The 14,995-nt window shown below is 43.8% G+C and overlaps 1 protein-coding gene across 2 annotated transcripts in view; it reads right to left on the bottom strand.

Annotated features, from left to right (window-relative positions):
- Positions 1-14,995, bottom strand: part of sorcs3a (sortilin related VPS10 domain containing receptor 3a) — a 176,463-nt gene that overhangs the window by 34,605 nt on the left and 126,863 nt on the right. For both annotated transcript variants that reach the window (XM_079499905.1, XM_079499904.1), the window contains 7 exons: positions 13,225-13,301; positions 11,398-11,489; positions 9,877-9,984; positions 8,979-9,096; positions 8,730-8,863; positions 6,324-6,437; positions 5,870-6,041 (listed from right to left, as the gene is read on the bottom strand). In XM_079499905.1, coding sequence (XP_079356031.1) covers positions 5,870-6,041; positions 6,324-6,437; positions 8,730-8,863; positions 8,979-9,096; positions 9,877-9,984; positions 11,398-11,489; positions 13,225-13,301 — 815 coding nt within the window. The remainder of the gene's footprint in view (positions 1-5,869; positions 6,042-6,323; positions 6,438-8,729; positions 8,864-8,978; positions 9,097-9,876; positions 9,985-11,397; positions 11,490-13,224; positions 13,302-14,995) is intronic.

The raw sequence follows: 14,995 nt of genomic DNA, 5'->3' as shown, positions 1-14,995 counted from the left end.
CATGTACTATGACCTTCTGCTATAACCAAAATGTCATAAGACTTGTGATACAACTATGTGCTTATTAAAGGATTAAGTATAGAGTGCCTGGGTTACGCAGGGGTAAATGTTCCTACCCACTTTACTTCTAATCCACTACATCTCAGAGGCAAATATTATAGCCTACATTTACTCCACAACAATTAGTTAGCTTAGTCTCCTGTCGAAGAGTCATATGGGATCCAGCCACCAAGTGGCGCAGACACACAGAACATTCTATGTACTCATGAACAAACAATTCTTATTGGATAGTGACATTGTCGTTCAAGGTGAGGTCACTGACCCGGCTCCCCATATAACGGGGGTCTTGGAATGTCATTCCTCCATCTTTCTGCTTAGGGCCGATTCATACTCCTATTTTATCGTTGTTTCGGCGCTGTAGTGCTGAAATGATTTCGGCTCGTCAGACAATTTCAGTAGCACAGAAGAGCCGACTTTAGGACGGTACCCGCCCCCCCCGAACCTCAAATTACGTCACATTGTAGGCTCTACAGAGCCAAACCGACTTTTATTCGGCTCTAAAATAGGAGTATGAATCGCGCCTTAGATCACACTACTTGCTAAGAAATCACTTCGGCTGTTGAATCTCGGATTCCCTCAAACGGACGAGTCGCGACTTGTACCATGGAATTTCACGGTTCTTAGCCCTGCTAGCGCCTAGCTTCCAGTCGTCAGACATCAGCTAGCTAGCCTACAGCTCTGCCAGCTAATCCACAGCCCTTGCTAGCTCCCAGTTTTAGCTTTGGTCGACGCAGCCTCTCGGAATGGCCTCTAGCCTTGCTAGCCCCTAGCTTAGCTCCCAGTAGTCAGACATCAGTTAGCTAGCCTACAGCCCCGCTAGCTAACCTGCAGCCCTTGCTAGCTTCCAGCTTTAGCTTTCCGTCGAATGATGTTTGCTATAGCCGGCCGCCAGGCCTGGAGTTAGCTCCTAGCCTACTAGCTAAGTCGAAGGACCACTGGTAGAACGATACGAAGCACCTCACCCTTCGACGTGACAGCTTCCCCCCGGCACGGCCTACTACAACTCCAGAAGCCTGACTCCTCTTAACATCGAGTCTACAGACCCTGTCAGCACGAAGCCTAGCCGCCATCCTCTCCTTCGACAGACGGGAACCCTGGCTTCTACACTTCTTTGGCCCGGAGTTGGTAACTGCCTACTATTAAGTCGTCAGACCGCTGGTAGTGAGGACACCGCGCCCTGCCGCTTTCTAACGATGCAACTCTACTGCTTTGTTCCCGCACAGCTTACCGCAGCTCCTGAAGCCTCACGCCACACTAACATCAAGTCGTCAGACCCTTGTTAGCGTGACACCCAGCCTGCTCACCGCAGTGCTATGAGACAAGAGCCCCGGCTTCCCACCTAGCGGCCTTCCTGGAGCCTGCTGCCTGCGCTAACCTTGTAGCTTCGAGCCTGCCAGCCTACCATGTGGTATATGAAATGAATAACAGACCAGTGAGGCTCAAGTGTTTTCCGGATTGAATGATATAACCACGGAAATATGCACCATGGGGTGGGGTTATCCGTCCAGGTGGTCAGACCCAGACATTCAGGTTGCCTCTGAGTTTAACATGCAATGCTTCTGTGATCACGCCAGAGGGCGCAATCTCCCATAGCGACACAGAACAGCTCTTAACAACAATTGCTTGAACCAAAGCCCCACACGAGGTCCCATGGTGGGTATATGTAGAACTGTCAAAACTGAAACAACGTGTAAAAATACATATCATCAAGGTCATTTCCTCCTGTACATTATTTCTCAGGGATTACTAATCACCATGATGCTATTTCCATCTTTGTGATTAAATAAGGAAAACAAATGCCCGGGTCATAATCTTGTGGACCAGCAACAGCAACTAAACTGAAACAGACATTATTTTAACTTCTTTCTCAATTTTAAGCAACTATGATATAAATTAATTAATGTTCTGAACAACAGGGACTTCATAAAAAGTGTATTAGGGTCATTTGAACTGCACTCAGCTTAAAAAAACATGTTTTTTCCTCATTTGAAATACAGTAATGAGACAAAAAGCCTGCCGAACAATGTTACATGAACTGCAATCATTTGTTAGTACTTTGTAGCCAATTCAGATAGCTTGACCTAGAAACTTTACCTCGTGAAAGTGCAGATCCAATCACAAAACATTACACATTGTTTCTAAGATTTTTATTTATTTATTCCCCCCCAATTTATTTGAATCGGCATGTGCACCATGGTACTACTGTACCTTCCGCACATTAAATATTTAGGATAATTTGCTATCTCAGAGAAGTACTGCCTTCAGTCTTCATGAATATAAATTAAAGTTTGAAGTGATCCTGAGGATTTTCCCCAAAGCAGTGGCGTCGCCATGAGGATCCTTCAGCCTAACACCTTCCCTTCTCTTATCGCATTACTATACCACCTACCACCTTCCCTCCACCACTCCTCTCACAGCTACCAGACAATCCCCCTCTTAATACATTAAGACCGGGAGAGACTTTTAAGATTTTAGCCACTTTAACCATTATTTTATACTTTGGCTAATCAAAAATAGCAGGTCTACTGTACAACACCTTGTGTGGCGCTATGAGCCACACAACTCTTTCAACTCTTTTCTTCTGGGGTTCCCTCGAACAAAATATTTTGAGATCGGCGGGCAAATACATGACAGTTTGAGAGCACCGCTGTGTAGCAGCATACGTTTTTCAAAAGATTATTAGGATTTAGGATTAGACATTAGAATCGGCCTCAGGTCTCAACGGGTTAATGAAACCAATAGGCCTCAATTCCTCAACTCATCACACAGTAATATGACAACTGGGCTTGGACAAGAGCCCTGGGGACAGACACTTATACCTCCAGCCGTTACAGTGGATGGAAAGCGCTACTGCCGCTGACATCGACCAAGCTCCTAGGAACAAATTCCACCTGAATCTAATGCAATGTGTCTAACACCACCATGGGAGCCTGCAGCACTCCACCACGACTCGCTCTGAACACAGAGCTTCTTCTCGCTCACTAACAGGGTCTCCTCCAGTGTTGCCAGTGACTTGCTTTGGTCTATAAAGTATAGCTTGAGTAGTAGTTTGTTTGGGCTTGCTTCCTAATGTTGTTTAAACCAGTGGTTCTCAAACATGTTCATGTCAAGGACCCCCAAATTAATGTATATTTGTCTGCATACAGTACGCCAATCTGACAGGATTTTTTTATACATACAAGATTTGTGTTTCAAAACTGTTTGAAAAATGCTCACATGTGTCACATAGCAACACGTTTCAGTTTCAAACAGCTGCAGTAATAGCTAGGGCTCAGCTCAAGTCGTCAAGTGGTAAAACTGGTTGATTCTTTTGGGCTTGTTTTCGAAGACCGGACTGCCTGGAGTGAAAATAGCCTGATACATACAGTGGGCTATCTCTGGGTTGTTGTTTTGTTTTTGTTGTTTTGTTTTGACTGTGTCTTGTTTTTTCCCTGTTGTTTGTATATGGACCCATTGTGTCTGAAATAAAGTTTTCAATCAATCAATCACTGTTGTCTGGGTTTCAGTGGCCTTGCTGTGCGTGGGTTATATGATATTTGGTTCTATTTGGCTCGGTTAATCTTTAGAGAGTTTTGTTGGAGAACAATAACAACAGACCAGCCTGGTCTGTAGTTTTCTACGTTCTATACAGTAATATAGTATTTATAAACTGAAACCCTATATGTCAAATAGTGAATTATAGCTACAAGCTTTCTGTGAGATTGTAGACATGCTATTTCAACAAAATGTTCTTTTCGTTACACTGTCTGTTTAAAATGAGATTCCCACAATATTCAGACTGGATCATGCCACTTGCAGCTACATTCCTCAGATCCACAACTGATTTCTATTTGGAGGATCAAATTTTGCTAGCATTCATGGTGAGTTCTTAAACGCGTCTTCATTCGAACGTGGAACAAACAATACATTCATTATGGATTCCCAGTCATAGACAAGTACAATGACTTCTTCCACATATTCAATACAAAAGCAATACCTCCACTGCAGCAAAACAAAGAGTACACGTGCGTGCGTGCGTGCGTGCGTGCGTGCGTGCGTGCGGCTGCGCGAGTGCGTGTAGCAGGTTGTAAGTATATTTCACTCCTATAATTATTCTTCGCACACTCCCATTAGTGGGACGATAGACAGCTGTGTGATTGAGAGCTGCCATATAAAGACACCAGGGAATTTCACCTGAATGAGTGTCTCTACTGTGATTCTCCATGGAAGTTAGTTTCCCGTTCAGCCGCAGCTTGCCTGTTGGGCCGAGGGACTTGGTTTTAACCAGTTATCAGAGCAGCCTCTGTGTGCTCCTGCTTACTCTGACTGATAGGTCTGCTCTGGTTTATCTGTGGTGTTGTGTGTAGGTGAACTACAGTTGGAGGCCATCGATATTGTCCTTTTCTTTTTGCTGCGGACAGTTAACCCATTTTGGGCGGGAACCCCTTTTGGTGTTTTAAACATGTTATAATTTAGCTATTGAAAAATAGCAGATCTACAAGCTCATAGCGCGCCACCGAGTGGCGCGCTACGAGCTTGTAGGTCTGCTATTTTTGAAAAATCGTGAAAATATTTATTTCAGAAAACTGGAAAGGTCAGGCCTAAATGGGTCAAATGATAAGAGACAATATCGGTGGCACCCAACTGTAGCCATGTATTGCAGTGACCTTCGGACATTGTGGTATACAGTATGTGTGAGTATAGTGGCGGTGCATGCTGCTGCTTTGTTTGGGCTGAAACCGTTTGTCATCCCTTAGGAGCAGCGTTTCTCAAAGTCTTTAAATGAAAGACCCCCTTAGAGTTACAGACCTGCAAGGTTGCATTTCGAGTAACCTAACACTGAGGGTCCATTGACCCCACTGTGAGAACCACTACCTTTAGAGTGCTGCTTGGCTGGACATTCAGTACAGTTTTAGGTTTTTCCAATGGTCAGTAATATTAGCTGTGTCAGGGAATCCATTTCTGTGTATAATGTTTACCAACCAGGTTCGTCATCTCATTCATTTTGATGTACTGTATGCGTTGATTCTGTTTTTTAACTATTGTGTGTTTCCTTTGTTAGGGACCAGAGTCGGGGGACCAGGCTGGGCACAGTGCCCTCCGGTGGTGGGCACCCTTGTCGCAATGTGCCAAACCACCCTGTGGATGCCCTGCTTTGTGGGGGTTTCCTCTGCCCCGGGTCGGGCGGCCTTGTCCCTTGCTTGGTGAGCCCCAAACGTGTTGTTGGATTTAGCTTTGTTCAGTATTACTTTTTGCTTAGTAAAAATGCAACAGTGCATGTCATGTTTTAAAGTGAAGCTCGTACCAACTCAATGTTTCTAATTATGTTTGTACAAAACAAACCAAGTAGGGAGTCATACTGTGTAATAATCAGGTACACCTCCAGATTTAGATAGATTATTTCCTAGGGCACAGGTCCACAGGTGGCATAATTGGCTATAATTATGCATCCGCCCTGTTGCACCTGCATTTAAGCTTCTGTGCAACCCATGGGATGCCCCCAAGGGGCCAGTGAGGCTATTCAACGTTGAAGCTCTGGGCCCTAGTGGTAGGAGGAGGGACTACAGGCGGACCCGTGGATTCATGACCGGGAAACCCCGTGCAGCTGGGCTTTAACATTGAGCGCTCGGTTGCACTTCCGCATTTGACCACCAAAATTTGGTGGTCAAATGCGGAAGTAGACGTTCTGAGACGGTACTTCCGGCAGTCTTCCGGGTGCTTCAAAACGCCACTGAGCAACTTCCACTGACATGAATAGCTGGGGGGGGCGGAGCTTCGCGCCAGTTCAGTCTCTATCCTTTTATATACTCTATGGATGCCCCATGCCTACCTCATCCAGGTGCACCAGGAAGGTGACATTGGTGCCCAGGTTGGCGGTCAGTTTGCCATCCTTGGTGTTCAGTGTGAGACCCTTTGGAGGTCGGTTTGGACACTGCTGCTTCCGGGCCGTGTACATCTCTTTTACTCCTTTGGTGCAGTTGTTCAACACTACTTTACGGTACCTGTGGAAAGATATCTTATTAAAATAAAAAATACAATATTGAGGTATTCTACTCTTGTCCCTTGTTCTCACTTTAGTTGTGGGCTCAATTTAGTTGTGGGCAGGGATGTGCTAGCCTATATGACTTCAGTTCAAATAAATTATTTTAAACTTTTGCCGCGATTACGATTAATGAAGAAAGAAATCTATACGCATTGGCGACTATATATCTGGGACACTGCCTTTTAACTTGAACCTGAATTGTACTACAGTATCAACAGTAACTGTATACAGTCCAACTCACCCGGTGCTGTTGAAGTAGTTCTGACCCATGCTGCAGCTCCTGGACACGGTGGAGGGATTGAACCAGAAGGCGGGCCTGCAGTTGCCGTCGCCCCGTCGCTCATATCCATAATCACTGTCACATAATAATAAAGCACATCCACACACAGCTTGCCTGATCAATATCGGTATACCGGGAGAGAGGGGGACATATTGTCATACAGCATGTTCCCTGGCTTATCTATCTCCGTAGATCCCGGGGACCAGAGGCCCTGCCTAGCATTAGAGATGCATCATTATTATGTATTGATTACGCAGCGCTGTAGTTGACAAAGTGTGAGCCAACGTACGGAGCCCCTGGGGTCTAGCTCCGTACATAACACAAGGCCTGGTGCTCAGTTGCCTGTTAAAGGGTGATTTATACTGAGTTGCCGTGCCGGTGTCGTGCACCGAAGATAAGCGAGTTACAAGCTCACGACGCATCGTGCTGCGACGTGTCATGATCCTGCAAATCGCCTATCTTCGCCGCGCGGCACGGAGCACAACGCGGGCACACATCGGGCATTAGCATTCCAATCAGAACATGATTTACACCCCACAAAGCAAGGTAAGCAAGTGCCCATTCTAATAACGGTCCTGACATTGATTTATCAATTAATTACTGAGCCAGAACAAATAAACAAAACTAACAAGGCTGTGGCTGACTAGTCCAGCTTGGCTGCGTGATTAAGAAACTGCGAGCTATTCATTAACGAGCTGTCAAGGCATAACGAGCTCTGGGGCCAGCATTCTGTCCATGTCAGGATGAGACGTGCTGATAACACATCATTGTCAAGAGTTCCACATACTGTAAACAAAGATGCTCCGTCCTTCATTGAACAACTCTAGTGTAAAGTATAATCAAGAGTATATTGGGCCACAATAAAACTCCCTTGGAATGGGTGTTATTTATTTTTATTTTTGATCCCGGCAAGAAATATTGATGCCAACGTCTCATTAATAGCATAATTGGAAAATGAAAGCAGTTTGAACACAATTATGCAAAAATGAAGGTAGGGTTTTGCATTATTATAGCTTACTTTGTTCTTTGTGTAATTCCTATGTGGCTATTCCAAAAAAAATGCTTCAAAAAGCCTTTATGGTTTTATTTTCAGCATTCCACAAAAACAATTGACATTGTTTCTAAATGTGTTGTTTGTAAAAGTTGCTATTCCTTTTCTATGTGCCTTTGACAGCGTTTGCATCTACTGCACTATGTCTCAGGGAGAGGCAAACAGAAATCAGTCGCTGTGTTCAATGGAAACTAATTAGAGATCCTCTGACCTTCTCTTTTCAAGTTCCATATGGCTTTTTATGTTTCCTGCCATTACAAGATAAAAAATAAAAAAAACACCAGTCCAGGATTTGCATACAAATTGAAACTACTTACTCAACAGTATTATAAACATAGCAAGCATGCAGGCAGACAATATGAGCAAATTGTGCAGAATGATCCACAAACTTATCAGATTATTGGAAAAAAACATGCATTGCAAATAGTAAATTACTAAATGAATTAGACACTGGCACTGCATAATGTTATTTTAAATGGCTGAAAATTGGCCTGCAAAATTAACTGCACAACATGTGCATGCAGATAACTCTGACCACAACTACATTGTGGCAGCTGTTGCATGGTCCATAAAAGCACACTATAGTCACTATTACTGCAATTGATTTCCTATTGTATGTTTCAGTTTTTTTTGTAACATTCTGGCGCTTCTGTGTTTTGCATTTGGAACAACCAGTGGTGCAAAGTAACTATAAGTGCATTTATTTACTCAAGTACTGTACTCAAGTGCAGTTTTGAGGGTAGGCCCACTTTGAACTCAAAATTAATATTTCCATTTTTTTAGAGCTTAAAGGTGGCCTTACACTAGCCGATAATCGGGCATTTTTTACGCTCGGGGGGTGCCCGACCGCTCAAAGCGTGATCGGGATCGGCCCGATCAACATGAATGTTCGATATTTGCTCTGCCCCGCTCCGATTATCCTGTAGTGTGTGGTGCTATCAGATTTCAGATTGAAAAAAATCGGCTAGTGTAAGGCCACCTTTATACTTCTCCAATACATCTCAAGGTGGTTGCACACTGGACGCGTTTTTCGGAAAACCGACAGAAAAACGCAGCTAAAAATCCCAAAACGCAGCAGTGTGCAGGGACCTTTATTGTACGTTTGACTCCACTACAATTATTTAACAGCTTTAGTTACTATAGTTGCGACTGTAGGTCGCAGATTACTATGAAAACCTGCGGCAAATTAGAATGTTTCTCGGCTCCGTTCGGTTCGGTCTAGATATCACCGGGCCCATTTTGGACCGGGTCAAATTTTATGGACCTGTGCTACCCTCTAGTGTATCTACCACTGTCAAAGACAAACCTCCTCTTACCATTCAAAGTCATGGGCCCGGCAGATACAGGATTCCGCTGAAAGAAGTTTGGCGTAGTCTCTTCCTAGCATGCAGTAGTTTCCCGGCCTGCGTTTCATGTAGATTTGCTTTTGGCCCATCACGCACGGCTCACCCTGCGGACACAGCGAGGCGACGGAATGATTTCAAACGGAACTCATTCGTGGCATTAACATCAGCATGACAGGGACCGTACAAGTGAAGGGAAAAGGGCACATTTGTATATTTCACCTGATTATGTAAGTGCCAGGTCTGATAGTCTTCCTCTGCGCACTTTCTGCTGAACAGGGACTTGTAGTCTATTTTGATGAGTTGCCATTCGGAACGGTGGCTGAAATGTCCAAAGAAACTGCAGTGGAAGAGCAGACAGTTAGATATTTTCGTCTGAGAAGACATATTGTATTGTACTGTGAGAAGCAGCGATTCTCAGCCCTTTTCATTTCAAGGACCCCCATTTGCCCATGGACCTTATCTCTGTGACCCCAATCCACACTGCAAAATTCTCAGTGTTTATTTAACTCTGAGAGTAGACAAATTGAATCAAACTTGACCCATAAGGGTCCATTCGGTTCCATCATGTGTGGTCCTTTTCGACCCCTGGCAGTCCCTGGACCTGACGTTGAGAAACGGTAGCCTGGCTAAAGCCAGATGCGAATCAGCTGGCACACGACAGTGTGATTTTATTATTTATTTATTTATAGTCTGGTTTATTAGCCAGGCTAGAGAAACAGTGCTGTAAACGGTCTCCGTATCCGACTATGGCAAAAGTACACTTTCAGGCATCCTGCTCCAACAGATAGTTAAACTAATGTGAAGTGGCAAGGCCTGTCTGTATCCTGCCCTTGTCGGCACAACAGTATACTGTAGCTTAATGTTTGATTGAGCAATCCTTCGTAATGACATCATACACTTCATCTATCAAAAGCGTCTCTCAGTTGGACTCACATCAGCCTTTATGACTCATCCTCTAAAACGAATTGACACTTTCCCCCCTGCACTCTTAAACCAAACTACCCACCCTTTTCCGTTTAATAACAGATACCACAAAAAAAGGATAAATAAATGAAACGAGCCATTCCCTAATACGCCGACCCGCCGCCACTCTACGAAAAGACCTTGATAAGCTTACGTCATGATCTGGTTCTCGGCGCCGGCCTCCACCAAGACTCCGTCCACGAACAGGGGCACCAAAGAGAAGCTGTGTCTGGTCCATTGCCTCCCCTCGTCAAAGCTGACCCTGTGTGTGTGTGTGTGTGTGTGTGTGTGTGTGTGTGTGTGTGTGTGTGTGTGTGTGTGTGTGTGTGTGTGTGTGTGTGTGTGTGTGTTTGAGAGAGAGAGAGAGAGAGAGAGACAGAGAAAGCTCTCTATTAAACCTGTGTTGTACTTTGTTGCATGGCGGTGTCGCAAAGAAAATATGGCGATCTACAATTCCCAACGCAGCGCTGCCGCAACGCGTTGAGAGCGTGTATATGGACTATAAACTCTCGTAGGATGGAGCATAATTCGGGCATTAGAGGCAGGCCATAGGGGGGATCTAGGTAGGGATCAGCATGACTGGCTCGTCTCTATAGGCAAGTCTACGGTTACATGCGCCGCAATTAGCTACAGTAGCCTGGGGTAAAAAGGAGGAGCATAAAAGGCATATGAATGTGATAGCCTATTTGACTATCAAAGAAAAGGGTGCATGAAGGCATTTTCAGAGGACATGAAAAGACATTGGTATCAAAGGAGGGAAAGAAAAGAAAAACGCAACGTCGGGGAACACGGGTGAAGTCCACAGCGAGGTGGAAACAGACAAGAAAAGAACTGTTTCATGTTCGACTGCAGACCTACAAAAGGCTAAGAGAGGATGAGGGGGGGAGAGTAACAGTTGGGACTTGGGAGGCTTTTTGCTGTCGAGGTACGGGCTCTATTGATTCTGACAGCTTATCAACGTGGCTGCAGAAGTGCTAACAACGAGGAGTCGGCTACCTGAGTGTGACTGTGCTTATGAGAGCATTGAGGCCTAGTGTGTACTGTACTGCTCTCCTCCCCCCATGCACTGCCTTCATCATCTGGCTAATAGCACTGACACCAGGAACAGTGTTGACATGCATCCATTATTCAGACTAGAGAAATGTTTTGTCTTTCTTTCTTTCTTTCTTTCTCCTCATCTATCTATCTATCTATCTATCTATCTATCTATCTATCTATCTATCTGTTTTAGATCCCTCCACCGCAGCAGTTAAATTGGGTTAGGAGACAAACCCCCGGCAGGCTACACTTTCCTGCTTCAGAAACTAATTTAAAAAAATTGTTGCAAAAAGTGATTGGAGAGAAGATCTGTTCTCAGTTGAATTAGTCTGCGCTGCAGAGGCAAAGCAAAAGCCACCCACTTTGACAAGAGGAAGGCGATGTGTTAATGAAAACACTAAAAGAGGGTCGATGGCCGCAGGGCTGTATCATGAGTGGAGTGAAATACAAATCTCAGAATTATATTTCCCAAGACTTGCTGGAAGAATGGCATTGGACGTATTGGTATTAGCAAATAGCATCACATATTGACTCATTATTTGAGAGCATGAAGAATGGACCTAGAAATTGGCATTTGTGTAATAATATATTAGAGAAGTGGGACAAATGAGAGTAATTTGCATTGTAAGTAACGTACCACAAGTGTCTGGTTGGTACAGACGGCTGTTTCACAGCTACCAGTGCTCCTCCTTTGTCCAGAAACCACATGTTATGCTCCTCTTCAAATATCTGAAAACAGTGATTGATTGATTGATTGATTGATTGATTGATTGATTGATTGCTTGATTGGATACTTTCTATGTAAAAAATGTAAGCAACACTTGAGCTAAAAGGATTAAACAAAAAAGTGATTTTTATTTTATTAAGGATCCCCATTAGCTGGTGCCATAGCAACCAGTTAGTCTTCCTGGGGTCCAGATAAGAGTAAACATAAACAAATACAATTACAAATACATACAAATACAATTACAAATACATAATTGTTAAAAAGTCAGTATTCAACACAGTAGTTCGGATAAAAGCAAATACAAATTACAAGTGAGAGCGAAAAAAACAAAAACAAAAAACAAAACACTTCACAGTATCAAATGGAAATTTAGATGCTGTTTCAACGTTAATTTACTGTAAATGCAACAGAGGTTTTGAGGCAGGTTATTCCAAAGTGACAATGATCTATAAATAGATGATCTCTTTAGAAATTCGTTTTTTTGGGCCAGGTAACACAAGCTGCCCATTACTGGAACCTCTAGTGTTATGATCATGCACAGTATTACTAAAAAACTATCTGTGTATTTATGACTGTTTTGATTGGTAACTGGTGCATTTATATAGCACCTTTAAGGCGCTTTACAAAGATTGTGCATTACATTCACCCATTCATTCATACACACATTCATACACGGAGGCGGCGGAAACCATGCAAGGCACCAACCAGCACATCAGGAGCAATTAGGGGTTCAGAGTCTTGCTCAAGGACACTTCGACACTAACTCTGGGGGAGCACGGGTTCGAACTTGCGGTTACCATCCGGCCACTCTACCCCCTGAGCCACCGCCGCCCCTAATATTTTGTATTGGGTCCGCAGGCAAATAAACATGAATTTGGGGGTCCTGGACATAAAGAAGTTTGAGAACCACTGACAGCTGGTTACTCATCCTGCCCATCAGGTATACCAATAAACCTCCACAACCTGTAACATTCCCAGCAGGGTGATTCATACAGTAGAATCATACCATAAGATAAAACAGCGTGCTACTCCCCATGCTTTGAATATAAAGTACATAAATTAAGCCCTTTCAACCTGCTGTCCCTACATTATGGAAATGTCATAGTAAAAACAGAATAATATTAAAACAAAGTGAGAAATAGCAAAAAGTTGCAGATCTACAGGCTAACAACGGGTTGCAATATGATGCAATGTGAGCTTGTACATTGGATATTTATTTCTGCACCATTGAAAAACAAAGGGTTCCAAATGATGGACCCTTAGGTTACAGGTCTGTAGCTCTAACCATGCAGTATACAAATGGAACCAAATGATATAGTCTTAGAGTTATGGGGGTTCTTTGAAATTAAAAACTTTGAGAAACACTGCAATGCGACACTACTTTAAAAGTGTTGAAATAATAATGAAAAGGAAACATTTATTTTTCTGGACGTACAATGTTTCCACCCGAATCCTGGTTGGATTCTATAAGCTCACCTGTCTCCAGTTGTTTCCAGCATCAGATGAGATAAACATGCCCACATTGTTGTAAGACAACTCTGCTCCAATGTTCTATAAGCTCACCTGTCTCCAGTTGTTTCCAGCATCAGATGAGATAAACATGCCCACATTGTTGTAAGACAACTCTGCTCCAATGTTCTATAAGCTCACCTGTCTCCAGTTGTTTCCAGCATCAGATGAGATAAACATGCCCACATTGTTGTAAGACAACTCTGCTCCAATGTTCTATAAGCTCACCTGTCTCCAGTTGTTTCCAGCATCAGATGAGATAAACATGCCCACATTGTTGTAAGACAACTCTGCTCCAATGTTCCCTGCAGTGGAAAAGAAACACATTTTATGAAAATCTAAATTACACATCAAGAAAACAGGTCGCATGTGTATTAGACCAGGGGTTCTCAACCCGTGGGTCGCGACCCCTCGGGGGGTCGCCAAATTATTTTAGGGGGTCCCCAAATTATTAAAAAAAAAAAAAAAGGAAAAAAAAAATATTTTCACGATTTTTCAAAAATAGCTAAATTATAACAATGCTTAAAACACCAAAAGGGGTTCCCGCCCAAAATGGTTTAAGGTTATTGTAGCAGTCAATTTATATTGGGGGTCGGGAGGGGGCGGGGCGGGGGTCCCGAGACATTGCCAAAGCATTTCCGGGGGTCCCCGGCCAAAAACGTTGAGAACCCCTGTATTAGACACTTGACAACTCAGTAATGATGCTATCTTACTGGCAAGAATCCTGCACTCGCCTGTAATTAGCTTTTCTCTCACAATCCCCAGCACGTAGAAGAGACCAAATTAATCTCTATTTGTGACCACATCGCTCAGTCAATATTCGCAAGTGATGAAGTTTGTGGGAGCGGCCTATTTTACAACAAAAATAATCACAAATCATTAACAAAAGGTCCACTTTGCCCATCCATCCATCCATCCATCCATCCATCTTCAACCGCTTATCCGTAGTCGGGTCGCGGGGGCAACAGCTCCACCAGAGAGCTCCAGTCATTCCTCTCCAGAGCAACATTAGTAACTTCCTCCTGGGGGATCCCGAGGCATTCCAAGGCCAGTGAGTCGATGTAATCCCTCCATCTGCGCCCCCCGGGGTCTCCTCCCAGCGGGACGTGCACGTGCATCGAGGACCTCCCTATGGAGACGCTCGAGAGGCATCCTAACCAGATGCCCGAACCACCTAAGCTGGTTCCTTTCCAGGCGAAGAAGCAGCTCTACTCCGAGTCTCCCTCGCGTGACTGAACTTCTCACCGCTTGGCCGCTTGTATTCGTGACCTTATTCTTTCGGTCATGATGACATTTTAATCACATACAGTATGTCAAATCCCCTAAAGCATTTCCACTTTGATCTATAAAAGTCAGAAATACAAATGCAAAACATTTAACCATTTGATGCAAAAACTTTTTTTGGGGGGAACAATCCTCTCAAAATGAAATACAATGATCACAGGAGTGACGTGACAATGTAATTGGCTTGCAAAAGTTATGGGAGGGGCCTATTTCTTAAAATCCAGCACAGCAATAGTTCATTACGATATGGAAAGCAGGTGGTTTCATTGTAACTATTCCCCCAGACTCCCCCCCCCCCCCCCCCCCCCATGCTCCTTTAAATCAGCTGACTCTTCACATTAAACTCTCTTCATTCTCAATCGCTACAAGCCACTGTATCTCATTCACGCCCACATTCCCTCAATGCAATTCAGGTGGTCTGAATTAAGACCTGAGGCTGATTCTGCAAATGTCTTTTAAACACTTTCAAGATTTTTCAAAAATGTTAAAAAATACAAGCCTCGCAGTGCTGTATAAAATGACTGTGAGCTTGAATATCTGCTATGTTTTAAAAGCCACGGCTAAAATCTAAAATTACACAGATGTTTGTTGATGCATAATTGTCAGGGTGGGGGGTTCCCAATTCAATTATGATAATTTGGGGGGTCTCGGCCTGAAAAGGTTGCGAACCACTGCTCAAAGTTACTAGATAGGGATTCACTGTTGTATTTTCTAA

This window comes from Electrona antarctica, assembly GCF_951216825.1.
Source record: "Electrona antarctica genome assembly, chromosome: 4".
NCBI classification, from domain to species: Eukaryota; Metazoa; Chordata; class Actinopteri; order Myctophiformes; family Myctophidae; genus Electrona; species Electrona antarctica.
The sequence above is the reverse complement of the archived record's forward strand: the minus strand, read 5'-3'. Positions and strand labels throughout refer to the sequence as shown.